Raw genomic sequence first — 24,214 nt, 5'->3', positions numbered from 1 at the left:
TATCTACCCTCTAATATATTTATATAAAACATAGAAACTGATAAATGTCCCCCTCCGGACACTGATTATTGCCATAAAACCTCATCTCCATTCATTGAACTTCATACCAATCACATATAAAAAATACATTTAAAAAAAGAATATTCTATATGCCTTCAAAAAGGCTTAGGAAATCTTTCACACAAAACACAGCTTGTTTTCTATTTTACTTGTAAATGTACACTTCAGTTGCATCATAATGTTGGAGAAATTCAGCTATCTGTTCAAACCGGAAACTAACCACCAAACATGGTCTGAGAAAAAGTTCCATGGAAGTTACAAAAAAATAACCCTCAACAATCCCAACATAGTTCAACATCCAAGAAATTTCCAACGCAGTCTCTTCTTCGATGGTATGGCTTTTGCTTCTTTGACCCTCACTGCTGGTCTTGCTGTGTGATCCCATTATATCCGAGTGCTGGACGCCTGAGCACACTGGAGCTCCTCCAAGCAAAAAGACCGCAAGGTCTCCATGTCAGCTATGGCTGTGGAAGTCCTCTCATGTGTCTGTCTTACTGCCTTGTAGCTCTTTTACACCCCTGAGCTCATTCGCCGCCATAACTCCAAGAACTCAAGTAACTTAAGAAGTCTGCAACTGAAAACAGAACACAGAACTGCCATTGTTTTAAACAGTGGAACACAGCTTCTAAAATAATTTCCTCTGGATTCTTCACCATAGATTCTTCACCTGTATTTTTGAGACTTAGGAACACTGCTGTTTCAAAATGGAACTACTCAGAAATGGGGTTGACTGCTCATTTTGTATATGATACATCTAGCAACTTAACTTTGTAAAAACCTTGATTTTCATTGGAGGATGGTCAGTAAATATCTTGTCTTTGTACCAAGATGCATTGTTTAATCACAGACTTGTGCTTTCATTTGCACTTCACATATTGTTTACTTGAAGTTAGTTGTAATCAAAGAGAAAGAATGAACTCTTTCTATAGATAAGAAGTCAACACAGTAGAGTGAGCTGCCCCCATGTCATGTCATTTCCTGTATCCTGACTTTGTCCCCGTGACTGCTGATGCATTTCCTTTTTCCACTAAATGTACACTCGAATCAGTGAGATGATATAAACCAATATTCCTTAATTCATTTTCCTGTATAAAGGATTTCCTTGAAAGGTGTTGGGGTGTCACCCCAATTTCCAGCTAAATATACTACTGTGGTCACTTCTGAACTTCTAATCATCCCCATATTCAAAAACGGGTACTTTTTTACTTTTGAAAACAAGGGTGGTCCCTCTATGGCACCGATTTAGCCATCTATTTTCTTTATCTGTAACAAAGGTGCCCATGTCTACAGGGCTGAACACTCACACTTCCGGCCAGCTTATGTGATGAAAACGTCTCTCCCCCATCTACAGCCATAACAATGAGTCCTCTTTATGTTTGGAAGAGGCCTAAAAATAACAGATGTTGGTCCATTTAAATTAACAGACACAATCTGTGAGACAACTGTGTTTTTTCAGATGCTCTCAAGTTATGGAGGCCCATTCACGGTGTTGATATAGGAAAACAAAATCTCCTCTATACCGCCTGAAGAAAGCTGAGAAAGTTTCTACACCAAACTGATTTTTAGGGCAATTTCTCACCCGTCTCATTAGAATCCCTGGAAAAATTATCCTAATTCTCCATTCATTCAAATCTTGCAGATTTATGTACAACATTCATTCATTCATCATAACTTTTCAAGGCAGTTCAGGGTCGCTGTGGTTCCTGAGCCTACTCTGAACCCTGGACAGGCCTCCAGTCCGTCACATGGTGCCACACACTCACACCTATGAACACTGTGCATGGTCAGTCCACCTACCAATGAGTGTTTTTGGACTGTGGAAGGAAACATCCAAAGGAAACCCATGCAGACACAGGGAGAACACACCAAACTCCTCACAGACAGTGACCCCAGGGATCGAACTCACAACCCCAGGAGCGACAGGGACACTACCTGTTGCACCACTGTGCCACCCTATATAAAACATTTGCATGAAAGTCAATTTTATAAGAAAGTACTACCTCATTTTCCACATGTAAAGGTAAGGGTTTCCCTGACAACGTGATTAGATGTATTACTGTAACCTCTTCTTTACTGAAAATCTTTGTTATGGTTTTAATGCCTCTCAGAATCCTATACACCTCTTCATCCCTTTGTTGCTCCTAAGGGGTCTAGGGGAGAAATAAACCCCAACCCCATATCTTTCTAAATTGAGAAACTCTGATAAGGCTAAATGTATTATACTGAGCACTAAATTCTTCCTAAGAGAAGGTTTCCTTAAAAGCACAAGAGTCATGAGTATCTGGAATAGAAGGCTGCATTAACTATAACATTTATATCAAATATATGAGCTTCCAGTTCATGGGCCATTTCCATTTGTCTGTGATTGACCAAATTACTTGGTCAATCCCTTAATTTAGACATCCAGGAGGAAATGGTGCTGTATCTGCTTCCTGATTTCTCTGTGGCTCTCTCCAGGGACTGGCCCAGAGGAAGGTTCCAATGGACAATGGAGCAGCCGTGGGCATTGTTACATTGTTTCTGGAGAAGTCCACCATAGCGCTGCTCAAATGTCATGGCCACTTCATCAAAGAGCTTAGGATGAAGTTGTGAGAAAAGAGGATAACTAGCATGTTGCAAGTCAAGTGCAATAAAGAAATATGCAAATGTGGCTCTCTCATGAATTTATTCTTTGATGTTTAGAATAATCAGCATGAGAATGTGCAGTATCTATGTTTTGCATGTCTATAGGCCATCCAGAATTATGGACAAGGTGTGATTGGACTGTAATCATTTAAGGAGCAGAGAGGGGTGTCATGTGAATAAAAAAATTATTACAAAATTAATAAAAGCAAAATAATAGTAATGTACTCACACACCACCCTTCATTTCCATTTTCAAAGTACAAGGTTTTAATTTCATAAAATATGTCTCTGAGAGTAATATTTTTTGCACTACCACAAAAAGAAAACACAGAAATATGAGCCTGAAAAGATGTGTAGCCATGTCATATGTGTTTGGTGTTTGATCACGAGGAGCAGAAGAATATTTACTGTTTAGCTTTTTGGATTAGGTTGTGGAAGGTAGAAGTTAAGGTTTGGTTTATTATCAGTCTTTGATTTCAGGTGGAAATTAGCGATAGGGTTAGTTTAGGATTAGATTACACTTAGTTTAATCTTACACTTACACTTAGTACACTTAATTTGGGGGAAATAGGCAGCAATCTGTCAGTAATCAGAATCAGAATCAGAATTTGGCGGCACGGTGGCTTAGTGGTGAGCATGTTCGCCTCCCAGTGCTGGGATCTTGGGTTCAAGTCCTATCTGGGTGGAGTTTCCATGTTCTCCCCGTGTCTGTGTGGGTTTCCTCCGGGGTCTCCGGTTTCCTCCCACAGTCCAAAAACATGGAGGGTAGGTGAATTGAATAACTGTCCTGGTTTGTGAGTGAATGAGTGTGAGCCCAGATATGGATTGGCACTCTGTCCTGGGTGAAATCCTAGTGCCCGATGCAGTCCTCCAGGTGGACGGTCGTTCCTGGTTGTGAGTACGCTGTGCGTGTTTGGCTGCCGCTTCTTGCCAGTGTGTGGATTGAGTGTTCTGAGCATTCTGAGCAGTGTGGATTGTAAAGTGTCCTTGGGTATCTATAAAGGCGCTATATAAGTGCAATGATAGATAGATAGATAGATAGATAGATAATAGATAGCCATTTCCACAGTGGCTCCAGAGCCCAGCCAGAATCCTGGGCACAAGGCAAGAACACACCCAGGACAGTGTGCCAGTCCATCACAGGGCATCACACACACAGTCACACACACACCAACAGCTGTGAGCCAATCCGCTACCAACATGTGCTTTTGCATTGTGAATGGAAACCTACACAGATACAGGGAGAACACACCAACTCCTCACAGAGAGACCCCAGGTTCTTGGAAGTGTGTGGAAGTGACCCTATATACAACTTAATTAACTGCTGCTAAATGAGATGTCCAGAGCCTACCTGGAATCATTGGGCGCAAGGCGGGAATACACCCTGGAGGGGGCGCCAGTCCTACACAGGGCAACACAGACACACACACACATTCACTCACACACTCACACCTATGGACACTTTTGAGTCGCCAATCCACCTACCAACGTGTGTTTTTGGACTGTGGGAGGAAACCGGAGCACCCGGAGGAAACCCATGCGGACACGGGGAGAACACACCACACTCCTCACATAGGGACCCCAGGTTCTTGGAAGTGTGTGGAAGTGACTCTATGTACAACTTAATTAACTGCTGCTAAATGAGATGTGCAAATGGAACCTTGAAACGACCTCCACTCAGTGTAAGCTCTACATCAACAAGACTTATCCTGGAACTGTATGTCCAAGACCTTTAAGTGTGTTAAGACCCTTCTGAACCCTTTTTCTGCAAAGAATTCCCAGTCCGCAACTTAAGAGGGTCAAAAGGGGTTATCCTTAGAGAAATGCAGTTCAAAGCAGGACAGTGGAAGCAAGCTGTGGGAACTGAAGTGTGCGGCTCATGGGAAAGGGGAGGATTTGAAGCTGTGATCCATTGTTTTTGCGACTGATGGGAATCTCGCTGGTAAATAGTCATGCCGGCATTGTGCGGTGGGTCGGTACACATCCTGAGTGAAGAAGCCAGAGGCAACTGGTGGCGTCGCTCCCTCTTCCCATCTCCCAAACAATAGGACTGTGTTCACACTGGGACACAGTCACACCTTTCTACCGCCGAGCTCCTCTTTACCCTTTTTCTCATACACACACAGCAACAACAACAGCAGCAGCAAACACCATCTTTCTTACGACAAGAGAGCATTACAAAGCTCAAGGCCCAACTGGGTTTAACTACTCCTACCCTCCTCATCGCATACATGTGGACTGTGGTCAGGGGGTGCTGAAAAACTTCCCTTAAGTGGAAGTGCTGTAACATCCAGGCCGACAAACTGGAAGTCCAAACGCGCCTCTAAAAGTCTTGGTAGAAATCTTTTTTTAAATCGGTGTCCACTGAACAGTGCAGAAATTCAGAGAATGTTGTTTTGAAACACTCAATCAGGATGTTTTTAAAACTGATTCTGTTTCTGGAGTCTGGAGACTATCCTAATAAAATAATGGCAGAAGTAATGGCATCATTCCTTTGTTTTGAGGTCCTTTTTCTATTTACAGAGGCCTGCTATTTCTCATATTATTTTATTACTTTACAACTGAAAAATACATAAATGAGCACAGTTTAGTGTGAGCAGACGGCATTGTGTGTGGGGCTCAAATTGGTTTTCATGACAAATATAGGATGCTACACAGACTGGTCTTGTGTGTATACAGTAACTGTGCATATACCGAACACATGGGGGGGAGTGGATGGTACATTTGGAAACAATTGTTTAAAGTGGAGCTTTAAAAAAAAGAAAAAGAAAAAAAAAAGAGAAACAAACCTAAAGTATTAAGGCCATGGAAGAATATAGGGCCCAGTTCACTGCTGAAAACAACTGGTATCAGATTTGATCATTATTTGGAGGAATGTGAGATTTAATCAAAAACTTGGAAATCTTCTACAAGCTCCAGCTTGAACCCATTAGCATCCTTTTCACATATTTACTTGTTAGAGGGCAATAATGAGCGAAGCACATGCTGATGGACCAGTGTGCACCAATGTATATTTAATACAAACATAACTCAGCTCATTGGCACGAATAGTGAAAAACATTGGCGAAAGGAAAAGTTCTCTTCCATTAAGTCTCTACTTGGGGCTTGTGAGGAATGTCTTTTCTGCTTCTTATTAATCAGGCTAGCTGCTATAGCACCACATTTATGCTGAGACTGGAAAATACCCATTCCAGCATGTGTATGTAAAAATGTACTCAGTTCTATTACTATAATGTAACAAGAAGAAAAACACAAACATCACGGTGTGAGAGCGTGCTGTTCCAGATCGGTTTCAGGACTGGATCACTTTCATTCTTTTATTTTCCTTTGATATCTGATCTAGCACTTTCCATTGATATTGGGCTGGTACTCCTACCTGCCCTAGTGCGATTTCCACCTATTGTCCTTCTGACAGCGTAATGTAATCAACAACCAATCTTAGCATGCTGACATCAACTCAAGGGGTTTTCAGATAAGACTCGGGATCTAGATCAAAGCTAATTATAATTATTATTATTTAACTATTAGAATTTATTGATAGTTGGAAAAAGGGTCCTGTTAACAGAGAAAACACTAAAAGCTGCAGCGCAGTTTCAGGGGCAGACATCGCCCGTCTGTGGTCATATGTCATTGAGGACATGCAGTCGGGTTAAACTTGTCATTGGCTTTGTATATTTCGTGTTTTAGTTTTAAATTATCTAGATGAATACATCCAGAAATAAATAAAACTCAATGAAAATAAGTTTAAAAATAAAACAACTACAAACTGTGGATTCAGGAATTATTACAAACATCGCAATTGCCTCTTCTCTAAGCCTCGAAAGTAAAATGATTCCAGGAAACAAGCTCAACGTACATCATTTTAAAGTTACTTTTCATTTATTGCTACATTTTCAAACCTAAATCACTTACAAACAAATGAGTCAAACGACTAGGACTAGACACAGAGAACCTAAGCGTTCATGTCCAACAGACAAAGTGCAAATAAGATCTGTATTCAACATGAATAAACGCTGGCTTTTATTTTTTTTAAATAATGAAATCCACAAGAACCCAGCATCCGCGATGTGAACATAGTGAACACAGTAGAACAAACCCACGGATGATGCTGCCTAATGCTTTATGACACGCTGTAAAAGTAGAAGTCAGTGAGTTTTGCTCCAGCATGGGCATGGAAGTGACAAAATAAATGAAGCAAAATTCCACTTCAGTTCTTTCTTTCACTATTTGTTACATGGGTTCCTTTTACCCAACCCAAATCCCCCGAAACCATTTTCTTAAAACCGTTTTCTAATCCTTTTCATGTAGATGTTTCCATGGATGCGCACAACATTCATCCAGTTGTACATAAAACAATAGAAGCCTTTCTTTCAGGCTCCAGTCTTGTGAGAATCTATGGGGACACGGACATACAGAAGCTATTCAATGTTTTTTTTTTCTTCAAATTGGGCTAAACAGTCATGTGTCAGTGTGCCTGGGGAATCGGGCTGAACATTAAGCCACAAATAGTTAAAAAGGTTTCAAGTACACAAGACTTGATCAATAGCAGCGTGAGGTCAGTGTTACAGCAGTGTCTCCATCTAGTGTCCAGAAGAGTGAAGCAGAACTAGAATGCTTTACGCAAGTGTTTTGGCCTTAAATATTGTCATACATTTCTATCATTAGCCACTAAGATGGAACAGGACGTGGAGAGGAATTTGTACCCAATTGGAACATAAATAAAAAAATTCAATGTCCAAAAATAATCATTCACATCATTCCATCTACTGAAGCATGAAAGTTTGTATTTTAAGTGTCAAAAACTAAAAATCCAGCTCAAAATGTAATAAAAAAATATTGCCTACATTAGCATGAAAGACCATTTAGATTTTTTTAACCAAATTTATTCATTACTTTTAAGAAACAGTCTCTTGCGCATTGCATTTCCTCTTCCACTGTCATGAATGTATTTTAAATGAGGCACAGCAATGTACACCACACATGCAAAAGTTTGTGTACTCCCGATATAATTTGCGATTTCAGCTACTTTGACATGTACCCATTGTGAACAAATCTGTACAATTGTAAGACAATTACAACCAGAGGATAATGCAAATGGGAAGATAGGAAACATCTGCACATTACACCAGATTTGCCATGCCAAGTGCAAGCTAGCCACTTTTAAAAGCCACCAGGCACTGGTTGTTTACTAGAGGAACTGTGCTCTGTATTGATTGGGTGGAGGGGGGGGTTCCTATTCAGAACTAAGCATCCAGCATCAGTGCCTGACCTCACTAAGGTTCTTGTGGCTGACTGCAAACAAATCCTCACCAAAATGTTTCACCATCTAGTGTAAAAGCCTTTCCAGAGGGGTCAAAGCCATTACCGACAAATTCAGCATTTCATTATTCCATACTCAAACCCTGACAAGTCTTTCAGTGTGGAGGTCAAGTGAGGTGAAAACTGTGCAGTGGGGGTTTGCTTGTGGGTTCTTCCCGTGTGTCCCTGTGGAGACATGACGTCGTGAGTGCAGGGCAGAGTGACAGTGCTATGGCTAGCTCTTCTCCGGTCTGTTCCTCTCTAGTGCTGCCCTGGGGGTGAACTCCAGTTTGTCCTTCAGACTGAGCACTTGTGTGCTGTCTCTGCCGACCAGCTCCTCCAGTTTTCTGTCCTCTCGTAGCTCTGCGATGCCCTTCTCTTCTCCGGGGGTCTTGGGTGTCCCTCGGATAAACCACTCCAGGTGATAGCCCACCGCTCCGACCACGAAGGCCACGGGGAAGGTCACGTAAGGCGCGTAAGTGCGCATGGCTGTCCACAACACTGGCCACATGGCTGTGCACCCCAATCTGCGCCAAAACAAGCGAGACATGGATGAGACACCGCAGTGAAATCTACAGGAATGTCTTAAGGGTCGCTGTTAAAAATACAGACTATCGACCTAGGGTTCGAGAACACAGTCGGAACCTTTACAGACTAAAGACAGTGTTTGGAGAAAAGCGTATCATCAACGTATTAACGACCTGGTGTTGTAACGTCATTTCACAGTTATACACTACTTTAATTGGGCAATTTTGCACGAAATTATAATCTATCATTTACACATTTTCCTTGTGCACCACACGGAAATAAACGCTTTTTATTTCACCAACACTGCTGCTTTTTTTACTCTCAATATTATGGTGTTACTGTCGACATTTCCACTGCCTCATTTTAACCCTAAAATATCAGATACATTCGATCCATTTTAACCGTCCAGTAGCTCCTAATGTTTTTAATCGTATGAAAACGTCTTACCTAACAGTCGTTACTTGGCTATGAACAGCAGTTATCCTGTGGGTTAACGTTAGCGTGTTGCTAACAGCTTGCTCGCTGTTATGTAGGAGAGTGGTGCTCTCACACTTATACACCCATTAGCGTTTAACACAACTGCAACACAAAGTCTGTGTTCTCTATATCATTAACTAATTACCTACTGCTTCTGGAGTTTAGATACCTCTCTCTCGCGAGGTCGAGTTCAGGAAGCACGTCTCGAAACTCCCTTCAAACCCTTGCGCAGCTCCATGACGCAACAATGACGTCTCATCCGCCCATTGGTTCACAGCGCCGCCACCTCAGCGACAACGCCCCACTTCATACGTGTAGAAGACCGTACTACAGCGCCCACTACAGCACTCGGAAACACACTTTAAATATACGAGGCACCTTTAATAAACACTCATTATAGGTATGAAGTAAAATGCATGAATTTATATACACCCTGCTAAAAATAAATTTATTAATTAAATAAATAAATAAATAAATAAAAATTAAAGGGAACCCTTAAACAACACAATGTAACTCCAAGTCAATCACACTTCTGTGAAATCAATCTGTCCAGTTAGGAAGCAACACTGATTGTGAATCAGTTTCACCTGCTGTTGTGTAAATGTAACGTGTAAAAATGAGAGACAATTAGCAAGACAACCCCTATAAAGGAGTTCTGCAGGTGGTGACCACAGACCAGTTTTCTGTTCTCATCCTTTCTGGCTGATGTTTTGGTCACTTTTGTATTTTGTCAGTGCAGGGTTATTGGCATTTGCCAGAGAACACCAAGATGGGCAGATTCGCCATTGGCTCCCTGTGCTCTTCACGGATAAGAGCAGGTTCATACTGAGCACATGTGACAGACATGACAGACATGAGTCTGCAGACGCCGTGGAGAACGTTCTGCTGCTTGCAACATCCTCCAGCACGACTGGTTTGGCAGTGGGTCAGTAATGGTGTGGGGAGGCATTTCTTTGGAGTGCCACACAGCCCTCCATGTGCTAGCCAGAGGTACCCTGACTGCCATTAGGTACCAGGATGTGATCCTCAAACCCATTGTTAGACCATATGCTAGTGCAGTGGGCCCTGGGTTCCTTCTGATGCATGACAATGCTAAGCCTCATGTGGCTGAAGTGTGTCAGCGGTTCCTGCATGATGAAGGCATTGATGCTATGTACTGGACACAATGTTACACCACAGACTGTCCAGGAGTTGACTGAGGCTTTAATCCAGGTCTGGGAGTAGATCCCTCAGGAGAACATCCGCCGCCTCATCAGGAGCATGCCCAGGTGTTGTAGGGAGGTCATACGGCATGTGGAGGCCACACACTACTGAGCCTCATTTTAACTTGTCTTGAGGAATTTCCACAGAAGTTGGATCAACCTGTAATTTGATTTTCCACTTTTATTTTGAGTATGATTTCAAATTCAGACCTCCATGGGATACATTTGATTTACATTAATCACTTATGTTATTTTGTTTTCAACACTTTTTAAATTTGAAAAGGATTTATTTATCTTTATTTGGAAAACAATCATTTCCAAAAGTTTGTAAATTGGTAAAAAAAGAAAAAAATCACCCAGGGATAAGTCTGGGCTGTAGGGTGAAGGACTCCTGGAATCAACCATCAAAAGTCACAGAAAATGTGATGCATGGTTTTGTAAATATACTTTGATACTCATAATAGTTTAATTTTTGTATTGATTGTAGAAATCCTAATAATCCAAATGATGTTCTCTATATATTACCCTAATAAAGCATCACTTCTTAGGACCATTATAAATTACCTGCAGGATTAGTAGAGTCTAATTATACAGGGAACATACTGAATGCTCCTTATACAGTCTATTCATTAGCCTTTCATTCATTTTACACATTTAGTGTGTGTAGGTCTATTCTGCTTATTTATGGCACTTTTCCACTGAATAGAACCTACATGACTCGACTTGGCACAACTCTTTTTTACGTAGTCTCTGGAACCTAGACAGTTGAATTTAGTTGTTCTTGCTAATGTGAAATACACTAATCATATTATGGAAGTACAATGTTTCCAGAGTTCCGTTTCAGTTGTTTTTAAGAGAAAATATAAAAAATATTTGGGACAAAAAAAAAATGTTCATTAAGTAAACCACCTCTAATTTAAAACAAGTAGTTACATTTTATTTATGGACAAAAATAATAGTAATAATTATTTGAAAGGTAAACAATTAATTTGGCACAAAGAAGAAAAATAACATTGGCCCTAACATTACAGAAAAGTCTGACATGTTTCAGGTGACACTCACCAAGATAAAATAAGAAAAGCAATGGCACTTCGTCAAGCTGCTCATACATCAACATACACTTAGCTCAGATATAAGCATATAAACACCCTGCCCACACTGGTTTTTAGGTTAATTGATCCCATTTGTTTTACATACGTAAAGGATCAGAATCTCTTGATGCAGATAAAATATAAAAGAATGCAGTTATTAAAAAAAAAAAAAAAAGTGACCATGATTTACGTGTCTTTTATACATTTCAATCAAGCTGTTAAATATGTCTCATCCTGCATGTACAATTTCTAGAAGTATTAATGTGATGTATTCTCATTTTAATTGCTGAAATACACTAAACAATCACTGAATCAGTAACACCTATCTTGTATTTACAGTCACTGTCCATTTTATCAGCTCCACTGACCATACAGGAGCACTTTGTAGCCCACCCGTTTCTCTGCATACTTCCTTAAACCCATTTCACCCTGACTTTCAATGGTCAAGACCCCCACAGGGCCACCATATACCATACAAGGTAGGTGTTCCTAAATCTTATGGTTGTTTGGCGTACATGTAATTTTTTTAGCATGCTCCCACAGCTTGCACTTTACATTAGTTGAAAAACAGGCTAAGCAATAACTTTGGACCTGTTCAAACTAGGGCCAATGGAAGGAGTGCAAATATACAAGACATTGGGTTGGTGAGGTAAGTTGCAGTGGAAGGCACTGGTGCAGGGGGTACACAGTGACAAACGGAATGCCATTAACAGCCAGTGGTCCTCTACCACTGAAGGAATCACTCTGCCATTGCATAAAATTCTAAATTCATAGAAATCTTCACATGAGCCGTGTGACAGCGCTGGACAGGAAGTCCTCATAGCTCATGCGTATGTTGCCTGTCATGCCTGTGTCCTTCTCACGGAAGGCTTGGGTCATGCTTTGAAGCTGGGTGCACACCTGGATGAAGCGGTCAAGCTGGAGGGCATTATTCATGCCACGGACAGAGTAGCGATTCACCACGTCCTGAATAAACTGAGGGCTCATGTTATAACCCAGCTGAGAGAGTGCTAAAGAAAGAAAGATACACAGGTTACAGTATGACTGCCAGAATGGTAATGGTTAATATATGAAATTGTACCTTTAGTCAAATAGCACTGTTACTTAGTCTAATATGACCTCAAGTTAGCCTCTAGAAGACTTTAAACAGCAACAATAACAATGATTTTGTTCAGCTTAGAGTTAGAGTTTTGTGTTAAATTATATCACATTGTGGCTTTTTTCCCTGTCTTTTTGTGTTGTTCCATTACACACATAGGAAATAAACATGTGTATCACAAATTATGTGTAATTGCAATAATTTTGTGGAAAAGGTTCAGGGGTGCCATCACTTTTCCGCCATGACAGTAAGAGATTCTCCAGAGAAAACATGATTCTTTATAAAAGATACACTCACTCACCACTTCATTCAGCAAAAATGCCTACTGCATATTTTATAAAGTGAACTACACTTCAAACAGATGAAAAACAACCTGTAATTGTAGAACTACAAATTTTACCTGTGAGGAAGAGAACCTGATGAAACACAGAATGAGGCAGGTGTACCTAATAAAGTGACCAGTGAGTGTACAAAGAGGTTACCCATGGAAACCTATCCAGAATCCACAAAGAACACCTCTAGGAACGGATGGGAATATGCATCAAATAAATGTAAAGAGAATAGGATTTTAAAAACCTTTTTCCTGTTTCACCTATTGTTTTTCTTTTGTCTTATCCTCTCACCTTGGTGCATTTCATTGCCGCTGATGGATCCTGAACGGTCACGGTCAAACTGGTTGAAGAGTGCCCGCCACTGCTGCAAGAACATCCATAACGCTGAGAAGCCAAATATATCCATTCGCCCAGATTTAGTTTTGTCAAACATATCTAAATAGAAAAAAATCAAAATAAAAAAATGTCTCAATTATCTTCTCAATTCCAGGTGCTGATGAGTTTTTACAATTTTTTTTACATTACTGAACCGTTCATACTCACCAATCTTATTTGATCTGTGAAAGCATCCACTGAGTAAGAATGAGAATTTTCAAAGTATAAGTCATTGAACTTACTGAGCATCATCATGCATGTTTCATCATTGAAGGCAGAGTTGTTGGAGTTTACAAGAGCCTGCTTCAGCTCCTTCAGGTTGATGTAGCCACTGTGATCGGTGTCAACAGACTGAAACCACTGATAGGCCTCGGGATTAACTCCTGGGGGGATGTTACCTGGAACACCAACATTATTTAAAACAGACTGTCAAAGAACACCAACAAAAGCTAGTTCTTGTTCTGAAATGATATTCCATCAAAGAGCTGAAATAGTATCACAGATGAGGAGCTCAGGAGTTGAACTGACTTAATAGATTAAAAGTCAAATAGTAAAATAAGTCAAAATATCTGGTTTCAGCTGCTATCCCTCTTTATTACGCCGAACACCTGGCTAAGTTAATAATAATAATAATATTTGGAGGTTCTAAAAGAAATTAAGCACTCAGTTGTCAGTGAAATTACAGTGGGTGCCCATGTTACATTTTGGCCCCAAGAGTTACATGGATGTGTCAGTTTAGGACAACCCCAGATGGGCTGAGTCCCCTTGGGGAAGGATAATGATTCTGTTTAAGAGCCATCCTGTGACTCAAACCCCACAGGGGCTGATATTACACACTACACACTGTATAAAAACTCCCACTTCCTCACACATGCACGCGTGCAGTCAAGCAGCATTAGCATGCCCATCACTCTAATTCCGCTACAGGCACAACCTGTACCAGATATGTATAAGCTGCAGCTGCCAAATTCCTGGACAGAAGTCACCAGTCATCTAGTGAGGGGCAGATGACACATCAGCAGTAAAAGGGGGATGAAGGACCTTCATAAATTTCTATTTTTTTATGATTTGTGCACAGCCTTCAGCCACTGCAAACATGACGGAGCAGCCGAGGCTCTGACTGTCATTTTGTGCCCATAACCTTGACGTTATAAGCCGGATCAGACCGGATCCACTGTCTGCCATGCCCAATGAACTAGAGGAAATTTTTGAAAATAGTGTAATCATCACAACAGAGTTTTATAAATCTAATTTTATGTTCAGGGGAAGGGAAAAAAAAAACACTTGAAACATGATTAAATTGCTGATGTAGCTACTGCCAACAATAAGCTGTTAGTGATCACATGCTGCTAGATATGGAAATTCCTGGATGAAATGCAGATACACTGGGATTAAACTTAAACACCCATTTTTACTACCTGGAATTTGCTGGCCATATGGTCCTCCAGAAGGCTGTCCATATCCTCCATAAGGGGCTCCTGGGGCTTGCCCCCCTCCATAAGGTCCTCCAGGAGGTCCACCACTTGGTCCAAACTGTCCACTGGTACCATAGGCACCATAAGGTGCTCCAGGTGCAGCCCCTCCATAATGTCCACCTGGTGGACCACCATAAGGGGATCCACGTGGAGCTGGACCCCCATATTGTCCTCCAACAGGACCGCCAGGAGGAACACTTCCTCCGTAGGGGGCACCTGGATGTTGCTGGGGAGGGTTTCTCCCTGGTCCTTGATATCCCTATAAAAAGGAACAAACAAATGCTTCATTTCAGTGGCACACAAGATGTGGCTCTCATTCATCAAAGCTGCATAAAGTCAAATTTAATCATACATTTTCAACACTCAACACTTCCAAATTTGGTGTATCCCATTGACTGAGCTCACATCGGGAAAAGACTGCATGGACATTTGAGAAATACACCCTAAATACTTAATATGCAGATAAATAATCAAAAACATCAAGACCAACTTTAATTGCAATAACAATGGTAAAACAAATGGTAAAAACAATGGTAAAAAAAAGTAACAAAAATAGTTATAATTTGTACACAGGGCTGTCAATCATGAAAAAGCACATGTATTAACCTTTTTCGTTTTACACCTAAATACATAAGTGTTCATATATTTGTATTGCATTTTTATTCAGTTGTATTTTTAATTCTTTAATGCTATATTTCCTCTGGCAAAGAAAACATGCCAAAAAAAAAATAATATAAATATATTTGTCCTTCTTTATCAAAGCCAACATAGTGTCTCACAGTACGTAGCTAGACTGATCTCCACTATATTTCTTTTTGAGAATAAGACCATGCTACTGAGCTGGCCACCTGAAAATAAACACTTCGTAAACACTGCACAAAGGTATATAACAACAAACAGGTCTTGTTGATGACAGAACTTTTTAAAGCAATCTTTAAAGTGACACAATTCTTGAGGCTTCTATAATTCTATTATTATTTGATTAATAAGCTAAAGAAAAATTAAATGGCGTACTGTAATATTCAGCAGCCACAGTCATTATTTGCAGTAATGCAGAATAAACCCCCTTAGCCTTATTTAATCCTCAAAACAACACCTCTAGCATCCAACGTCTAGGAGAGTCAGCTACAAACAATACAACCAAATGACTTATTTTTCACTGACCCTAAATGAGAAAGAGGAATACCATTACTAAAGAATAGTTCAGAACGAAAAAAACAGTCGAGTCAGATCAAGTAAACAACGCCTCCCTCAGCAGTGTATAACCTGGAAGTCCTGACTTTTTCATTTAGTGCTGAACTGTGATAGGGCAGAGCTAGCTATCACTACTTTAGTCTTTGCGGTATTTACCGTGTTGTAGCAAAATAAAGTCATTACTGAGCCAACGGGGTATAGTCAAAACATTAACTCTTAAACCCACCAACGGTAAACTGTATCCTTACACCATCACATCAGTTTAACACTTAATTCGTTTTACGTTGTGTGTTCTCGCTACATTAGCCTACATTAGCAAACACTCTAACCTTACACTGTCTACTTTTAGTTGAGTTCTCCGCATATGCTTGTTTTTAGATATAAGTATAACCCGCCCTTTACGCAATAAAATGCTAGTAAGAGTAGGTAATATTAAACGGTGGATTAAAAAAAAACCTCAAACAAATCCGAACCCGGAACCCGTCTACCTGTCCGTAGTAACTCATCCCCGCCGAGAGAACTTTGCTAAGCGTGCTATTCGCGGTTAAGACCCGCCTCTTGCCCCTGATTGGTCTGTTTTGCTGTCTGTCATGAAGTGAACTGATCATCTTCCTCGTATGACTGGCTAAATTAATGGAAACATGCTGACGCCCCAAACGGTGAGTCATTCTCACTAGACACGCCCTTCTATAAGGAAGCGTAATCAGGCTATACTCTCCCCACGTATTAATTATATTCTTTTATTAATGGTTATTCATAATGTCATGAACACCTTAAAATACTAAATTAACAAATGACATAAGCAAAACGGCAAGAGCTTACTATCTAACAACAGCGAGGTGTATGAATACTGATTTTACTCAGACCTTGCAGGTTTACTTTCTCAAATGGCTCTACTTCCTTTTTAGTGCACTTTGTGGGCCATAAAATTACGACTTCTGTACCCAAATATAATACGTCTAGCAGAGAGTCATTTGGGATTTAGCCATGTATGCACACATTGAAACCCCCCGGGGTTGAGGAGTCGAATCCCACTACGAGTGACTCACATCTAAAGTGTCCATAGATGAGAGTGAATGGACTGGGTGTTTTCCCGCCTTGCGCCCAGACTCCGGACCCAGAACTGGACCCAGCGGTTACAGACAACGAATGAATCATATATGTGTGTGTGTGTGGGTGTTGTATTGTTTATTTATTTTTAAATTCTAATGCTAACAACTCTTAGTGTGGACAAAGGTGTTATACTAAGACTAAAGATGCAATAAAAAAGATAACAGTAGGAAAAAATACTTTCAGATATCACGCAATGTCATTTATTCATATTTTACACATTATAAAATGATGCATATACACACACACAATCATATATACATACACACACACACAATACCACAATATTCTGCTGTTGCTGTGTAAACAAAATTTGTATCTCAATTTTTGACATATTTAACATACAGACTGACAGTGACAGTTTTGACATTCAATTATACTGAAGTAAACTTTTCAATTCTGACTGTGAACATTATACGGAATATTATAGGTTTAAATGATAAAAATAGTCTATACAGTTCTCATTTTATCAGGGCCTAGACACACACAATACAACAAAAGGTTATTAAAATATAAGAGTGGCTTTTTGTCTTCTGGTCAGTGATTTCAGTATTTTATTTTTGCAAATGTGTTTCTGAATGTAGTTTTAATGTTTTTCTTCTGTGTGTACACCAGAGGGCAGTAGGTGATTTAGCAAGTAGTAGTCACTGGAAATCCATAAAGAATATCTTACGTAACTGAGAAATGATTCATTTTTAATTATATTAAATTATAGTTATTTTCAGGTAAAAATATATATTTCCCTAACAAAATACAAGAGGCTGCCACGGAGGCCTTAATATTAGGTGATTCCTCATTTACAGATCCTCTTTAACAGACTGCAGCAAAGAGGCAACCATAATAAAACAGTCATGTAAAAACATAGTCCTTTAAGGTAAAACCAGTAATTCAGCGTTCTCTTGATTTAATTTATAGGAGTGTGTCATTTTGAAAGCACAATTTTATCTTGAATGCGAACATACTGCATAGTACTGTGTAAAGTCCAGAGATCACACTTCCATTATTTATTTCCCTGTCACAACAGCCATTAACACATTTAATTCCATTTTTTTCCAGACATATATATATATATATATCCAATTTATAAGTCATTGTTAACCCTTTGGAAAAAGGTTTTATTTGTTTTATGATTGGTCACAACAGTGACCTGTGGGATGATATGGTGCATATGCATTTAACATATTTGTCCATTGCAGTCATGTACATTCTTGTATACCCTAGCCTAGTTCATATCACATTTAAAACTTTCTCATTAGAAGGCCGCATTATTTCCACAAGAATGCTCTATTATATTCTAGTGTGAGTATTTAACACACTGAAAACCCTTATAAATACTGAAAGCAAATGGAATAGAACATCAAACATCAACATTGTTTCCTTTGTGCCACATGTATTTAAACATTCATTCATAGTCTGTAAACGCTTATCCAGTTCAGGGTCACGGTGGGTCCGGAGCCTACCCGGAATCGTTAGGATTAAGGCAGGAATACACCCTGGATGCCTTCTGCATGCCTTCTGTAGATAGTCATTTGGATCCAACGTAATTAGAATTTGACTCAAAGAGAATCTAAAAGAACAGACAGTGTAGGAAGTTTGGTAGGAGAAGAACTATATTTGTGTGTAAAAGTGTATTCTTAGATGCACTGTGTTATCCCACCGGTTACTATTGTTACCATGACCACAGTAAACAAAGTTGAGTAAATGAATATATATATATATTTACACTAGACACTTTAAATATTTTATGTTTCAAAAACAATTGTCCCCTCTTTACATGAACATACTCTGTTGACCTTTACTTTAGGAGCTTTGATACAACCATCGTGTTCTTGTGGTGCAGCCAGGACATAAACAGCTCTGGTCATGTGACAGTTTACTCTAAACATGTGACACTGCACATATTTCACTTTCTTATTTATATATGTGCTGGAAATGCACTGATATATATTTCAGGAACATATGTAAAAAAATACAAAATACAAAAATAAAAACATTTTATTGTGACTGATGGGATTAAATGTTAAGTTAGTCTTGGCTGAACCTCACAGGTGTTATTATCAACCTTCAACTGTGAGAGGAGCACTCACACATGATGTGAAGGTATCCATAACCCTGCAAGCGATGGGTTAAGTGCAGAAGACACATTTTGTTGTATGTTTTACAGCGACAAATATTTGCATATTATCCTTATTATTTTAAATAAAACAGGGAAAAAAGACATTTGAGTTTTATGGACCCATGGGAGAGATTCTTTGAACTGTGAGAAATAAAAAAGCAACCAACTTCAAAAACTGAATCTAAGGTGTGAAAAAAATATTGTTTCATTTTCTTTGATATAAGGAAAGCAAATGTTCTGAAATGAAGAGCAGTGAAATTAATGCAAAGATTGGACTGATTACATTCTGAAAAGTGTATTTAGTTTATTCTATTGTTAAATATGCTTTTTTCTTTCTTTTTTACTTGATACTAAAGAGTAAGTAAATTGTATTAATGGCCATGGTGGAGATTAATTTATGAAAATGTGGTCTTTGACCTTGTTGTACTGGGCATTGCACACTGAACCTTACGTTGTCCAGTTGTTGTCTTTTATGTAATAAAATGTCAAATGTTTTTAGACAAAGGCAGTCAGTTTAACAGGTCTCAGATGTGGCAGCCTTGTCCTCTTTCCTGAAGTTGCTGAGGTTCTGTGTGGAGGAGGCTGTTGGATCCACTCTGATGTACTGATACCTGGATCTAGGGATAACTTGGAGCTCATGTTGCTCAGCAGACTGCAGATGCCCTTGTTCCATCCGCTTAGAGAGAAATTTGTGCACGCGTTTACAGACCAGGTAGATCATCTCACAGGTACACATGAGGATGCACAAGGCTGAGGTGACTGCCATGAAGATCGTGAAGATCCTCTTTTCCGTTGGGCGGGTGATGAAGCAGTCTACTGTATTGGGGCATGGTTCCAAGTTGCATTTAATGAGACTGGGTAAGTTGTATCCATCATAGATGTAATATAGGAGATAGAGAAAGGCACTATCAATGCCTGCTTTGAATATCAGACTGATCAGGTAAGTGTACCACAAGCCTCCACGCTTCCTGCCTGGATTGGCATACAGTTTATTTCCATTATGCAATTGATTGTACTTCTCATTCTTCTGCTCTCTGAACTTCACATGTGCCACCACCAAAAGAGAAGGGCAAGTGACCATGATGAGCTGCAGGGCCCACAGCCGGATGTGAGAGATAGGGAACGTGTTGTCAAAGCAGACATTTTTGCAGCCAGGCTGGGCGGTGTTACAAATAAAATCTTTGGTGTCGTCGTTCCCCCACACTGGCTGAGCAGCCACCAGAAACACCAGCAGACGGAAGATGAAGACCACAGAGAGCCAGATGCGCCCAAAAACCGTTGAGTATTTACTCACGCCACCCAGCCAGACCTCCAGAGTCATCCAGTTCATCTTCACAGCTCAGATCACTCACCGCTGAGGCAGTTCCTACAGGATAAGAACAGAATCAGCTTAAATGATCCGTTTAAATATACTCTCCAGGCAAAAGAACAAACTCAGTAATCGATGCATCTGTGGTAAACACACACACTTCCTAAAGTGAGAGTTCCTATGACTTTGATATTTTGAAATAGGAAGAACGTATTGAAAAATAACATGTGCCCCAGGTTTGAATTTTTTCTACAGCTGATCAATTATTCAGCTCAATTATTCCTTTTGTAAAGGATACATTTTGACAACTGATTAAATTAATGCTCGGAGCAATTCTAACAGATGGTTTTTAATAGCCACTAAGTTCATTGTGAATCAAATTCAGAAAGCGAACTTAAGAAAACAAACCACTTTAGAAAATGAATGAATTTAGATAGGACAGCATAGTGGCACAACAGGTACAATGCCACCGTCACATAGCTCCAGGGCACCGGGTTTCTGGGTTGAATCCCACAACCCCATCCTAGTAAGGAGTTTGATGTTTTCTCCCCTTGTCTGGGGTTTCCTTCCACAATCCAAAGACACATGTTGGTAGGTGGACTGTCTGTGTGAAACAGGTGTGAGTTTGTGATGCCCTGTGATGAGTTGGCACCTTGGCCAGGGTGTGTATCTGCACTGCGACCCTGATTAGGGTTCCAGAATTTGAATTAATGAGTAAATAAATTAAGACACGTGTAATCCTATGTCACAGTAACTACAGTCATTTTACTTAATATTTAAATATACATTTAAATTAAAGACACATTTAAACTGTCCTCTGGGCTGTTAATGGGTGGGGCCAAACTACAGTAAATTGAATGGATGGAAAAAATATGACAATGTGTTTTACTTTATGACATCAGAAAAACTCATTTTTAAAAATTATTTAAAGCACAAAGAGTTCTGTTGTATCACTTCCATCAGAAACTTTTATCTTATTTTTTTTTGTCATTTTTCATTGTTTCCCAGAATTTGAAAACAACAAAAAAAATGAACTTTTAACTAGTCCTGGGACGTTTCCTTTTTGGAGAAGCCAGAATTTTGTCCGTCAGTGACTCTATAGCTCTTATAGACCAGAGAGTGACAGTGAACCGCGTTGTCCTCCTACATTAAAGTTTTTCTATGATTTGGGCCCTGTAAAGAAATAATGTGGGAGTTCAATTAATGTTATTCAAGCACTGGTTTAATGCTGAGAGCTGATGAAGGCTGTTTACAACAGCAAATGATCTCTGTATCTCTCATTAGGTTTTTCTTCAGTTGTGACATTGAACAAACAAATAACACAATGCAAGCAGCCCAAGGGGACTCCCGTTACTGAGAAATCCACTCTCTTACAAGAACAATTAACTCAAAAGTGAAAGCAAACTGAAGATTAAAGAGATGGTGCCATGAAAAAGTTCTGATTCTGGTGTAATTCATTATGGTATCTTTTACTGATTATCTCCTCTTTCCTGTGATGATCATTTCCTCATTCAAAGATCTGACTTGGATTAGAGTTCTCTAATAGTGTTGGGTCTAAAGAAAAAGTAATAAGAAATGCAATGCTATTCTATTTATTGGGACTTTAACTCTTATTTATTCATTTCAAGTCATTTTTGTAAGAAAGGAGTTTAAAAGAACTCTGAACTGAGATGTAAACTCTACATGCTGTATCCCAGCTGGATTTATCAAAGCCTTGTAGCCTCCAGGGCTCTCTCTCTCTCCCTTTCACACACACACACATACAGGCGCTATGCACACTGGATAAGTCCACTATCACTCTGTGCAGGATTTTAAGATGTAATCATTGCTCACTGAACATGATACAATTGCATTGTCTCTATGTTTTTTGCAAATTGATGAAATTTGCCGGTGTAGGAGGTGCTTCCTTAATCCCAAAGGAGGGAATTCATCTTTATCTAATGTTCTATTACTTGACAGCAAAATTAGCCCCTGCTACAGTGTAACTTCTGTCTCTGAGCAGGTTTTTGTACCTTTGTGGTGTTGGTGCACCAAAACAAATTCATTTGTGATTATGAAGATGAAGATACAAATTAAAGGGAAGATAAAAAATACCTCAGTGCCATTGGGTCCCAAGAAAAAATGTCCTCTACACATTGTTGTTGACTTAATGTCATTTTATTGTGTGTCGTGCGGGCCAGAGGCAGATAAGCAATGCTCAAATCTATTTTCTTTATTTTCTCTGTTTTTAAGATGCTAGTCACATTTTTAATATATTTTATTATGTTTGATTTATATACACGGGGGCCAATTAAAATATTCTATAAGCATACAGAGTATAGAGTGACTCTTCTTTGTCTGTATTAGTGTTGTCACTTCATTTCCCAGTGGCTGTGACAGAACAGGAAGAGAGGATTGAGGGAGGATCTGCTTCTCTGTATTTGTGCCTGGTTTTTGCTTGTCATCAGCTCTGCTCTTAGTATTCACAGTTCAGTCTCTGTGCTTCTATGAGTGTCCATCAGTGGGCTGCTGGACATTATGTGCTCACTACTTTCCAATGAGCTGACTTTGGAGAAGAATTTAAGGTGTTTACTTTGACATGGCGGAAGGCTTTCGGAGGAAAATTTCTTTTTAAGGCAGTGACAGAAACAAGTGTGGTATTCTGTGTGTGTTGTGACTGCAGGTCTGGACTCGCCTGCTGAAAGACTTTCTTTTGATGCACTGGAACTGTTTCAGATTTCACAAAAGCAGCCGTCATGAATGTTTTCCTAACATTACCATGGATTAAATCCCAACTAAGCCAAGACTCCACCTGTCCTGACATTCAAGCATTGGTCTCTGTTATTTCACCATAAAGCAAACAGTAAGAAGCATTGACTAATACTTATTAAGTAATCAGGTTTCTTTTTTAGTCTTTGTCAGTATTTTTTTAAATGTAAAAACGTATGTAAAATACTGTATTCTTCATGTAAACTAAAGTTTGCTTTACATTTATGGCAACTGGCAGAAACGCTTTTGAAGTTCCACTTTCAATTTGTCACAAATGTAGATCTATGTACTGTTAGGAGTTTTGGGCCCAATATTGTTGTAGGGTAGTGTCTGTATGGGCTGGGTATGGGCCGGTCTTCTGCACAGATGACACTGGTGTTATCCACTAACCATTTAGAAAAATTATACAAAATTATTTTACAAACCTTGTTACTACACAAAGTACGTTTTCTAGGTTGAACTTACACAATTTTTTATAGATTACCACCTCTGTATGAGGTACGTACACCTTCCTGCTGTAACCCACGGGCTGTAGGGCTGTAAATAATAACATTGCCCTCTCACATTCAACGGGCCTCAACATAGCAACACGTCTATGACTCCATTATCGAGCAAAACACACTCAAAAGCAAAAGTCATCATCATTTTTAAATCTGATAAATCTCAAATATATGTGAGTCCTACCTTCCTGAGTCTCTAGAGATTCTGTTTGCATCAGAAATTAGAAAGTGGAGATCATGAAACACCAGTGTTGGTTAGCAATCCAGACTATCAAGACAGAGATATCAAAGCTTCCTGAGAAAGGCATTCTACCTCTCACCACAGGTGGGTGGAGACCTCCTGTTAGAGCCAGTTAGACAACCTGAAAAAAACAACTCCTTGACACATTAATCTACGTCAGCAACAGTATTTGGAAACAGACCTAATGAAAACCTAGGCCATTTTACTGTAAATTGTTTTTAAAAGTCTACCGATCTATTTCAACATATTAGCAAATAAAAAATAAATATATATATATTCAACTAAAATTTGAAAAAAAAAAAAAACACTGTTTGCAAAACCTCAGTAATACTCACAGCTGGTTTACACCGGCATTTTTAGACTACGGAAAAGAGTTGAACTAGCATTAATCCATTACTGTCCCAACCACCACACTAGCTGTACTAGCAAATGCAA

At 39.5% G+C, this 24,214-nt stretch overlaps 3 protein-coding genes across 6 annotated transcripts; all 3 read right to left on the bottom strand.

Moving 5' to 3' along the window:
• Window positions 1-6,314: 6,314 nt before the first annotated feature.
• On the bottom strand, window positions 6,315-9,332 carry smim12 (small integral membrane protein 12). Of its 4 annotated transcripts, none has more exons than XM_066674713.1 (2): window positions 9,137-9,332; window positions 6,315-8,509 (listed from the first exon to the last, which is right to left on the bottom strand). In XM_066674713.1, exon 2 carries the CDS (start codon window positions 8,491-8,493, stop codon window positions 8,218-8,220), a length of 276 nt encoding a protein of 91 aa, XP_066530810.1. In that variant the 5' UTR covers window positions 8,494-8,509; window positions 9,137-9,332; the 3' UTR covers window positions 6,315-8,217. The 4 variants fall into 4 exon arrangements, with proteins under 4 accessions (XP_066530810.1, XP_066530808.1, XP_066530807.1 ...); XM_066674711.1 differs by having other exon boundaries at window positions 9,133-9,331; XM_066674710.1 differs by having other exon boundaries at window positions 6,317-8,509; window positions 9,157-9,331.
• Window positions 9,333-11,118: 1,786 nt separating this feature from the next.
• Window positions 11,119-16,341, bottom strand: pef1 (penta-EF-hand domain containing 1). Its single transcript, XM_066674717.1, has 5 exons — window positions 16,244-16,341; window positions 14,505-14,820; window positions 13,329-13,484; window positions 13,003-13,146; window positions 11,119-12,290 (listed from the first exon to the last, which is right to left on the bottom strand). The coding sequence occupies exons 1-5, from the start codon at window positions 16,259-16,261 to the stop codon at window positions 12,061-12,063; spliced, it is 864 nt and encodes a 287-aa protein (XP_066530814.1). The 5' UTR covers window positions 16,262-16,341; the 3' UTR covers window positions 11,119-12,060.
• A 720-nt stretch (window positions 16,342-17,061) lies between these two features.
• Window positions 17,062-23,845, bottom strand: gjb9b (gap junction protein beta 9b). The gene is made up of 2 exons (XM_066674339.1): window positions 23,723-23,845; window positions 17,062-20,347 (listed from the first exon to the last, which is right to left on the bottom strand). The coding sequence occupies exon 2, from the start codon at window positions 20,309-20,311 to the stop codon at window positions 19,496-19,498; it is 816 nt and encodes a 271-aa protein (XP_066530436.1). The 5' UTR covers window positions 20,312-20,347; window positions 23,723-23,845; the 3' UTR covers window positions 17,062-19,495.
• Window positions 23,846-24,214: the final 369 nt, after the last annotated feature.

Source organism: Hoplias malabaricus, chromosome 6 (genome assembly GCF_029633855.1).
Source record: "Hoplias malabaricus isolate fHopMal1 chromosome 6, fHopMal1.hap1, whole genome shotgun sequence".
NCBI lineage: Eukaryota > Metazoa > Chordata > Actinopteri > Characiformes > Erythrinidae > Hoplias > Hoplias malabaricus.
Note: the sequence above shows the minus strand (reverse complement) of the source record. Positions and strands in the feature narration are given on the sequence as shown.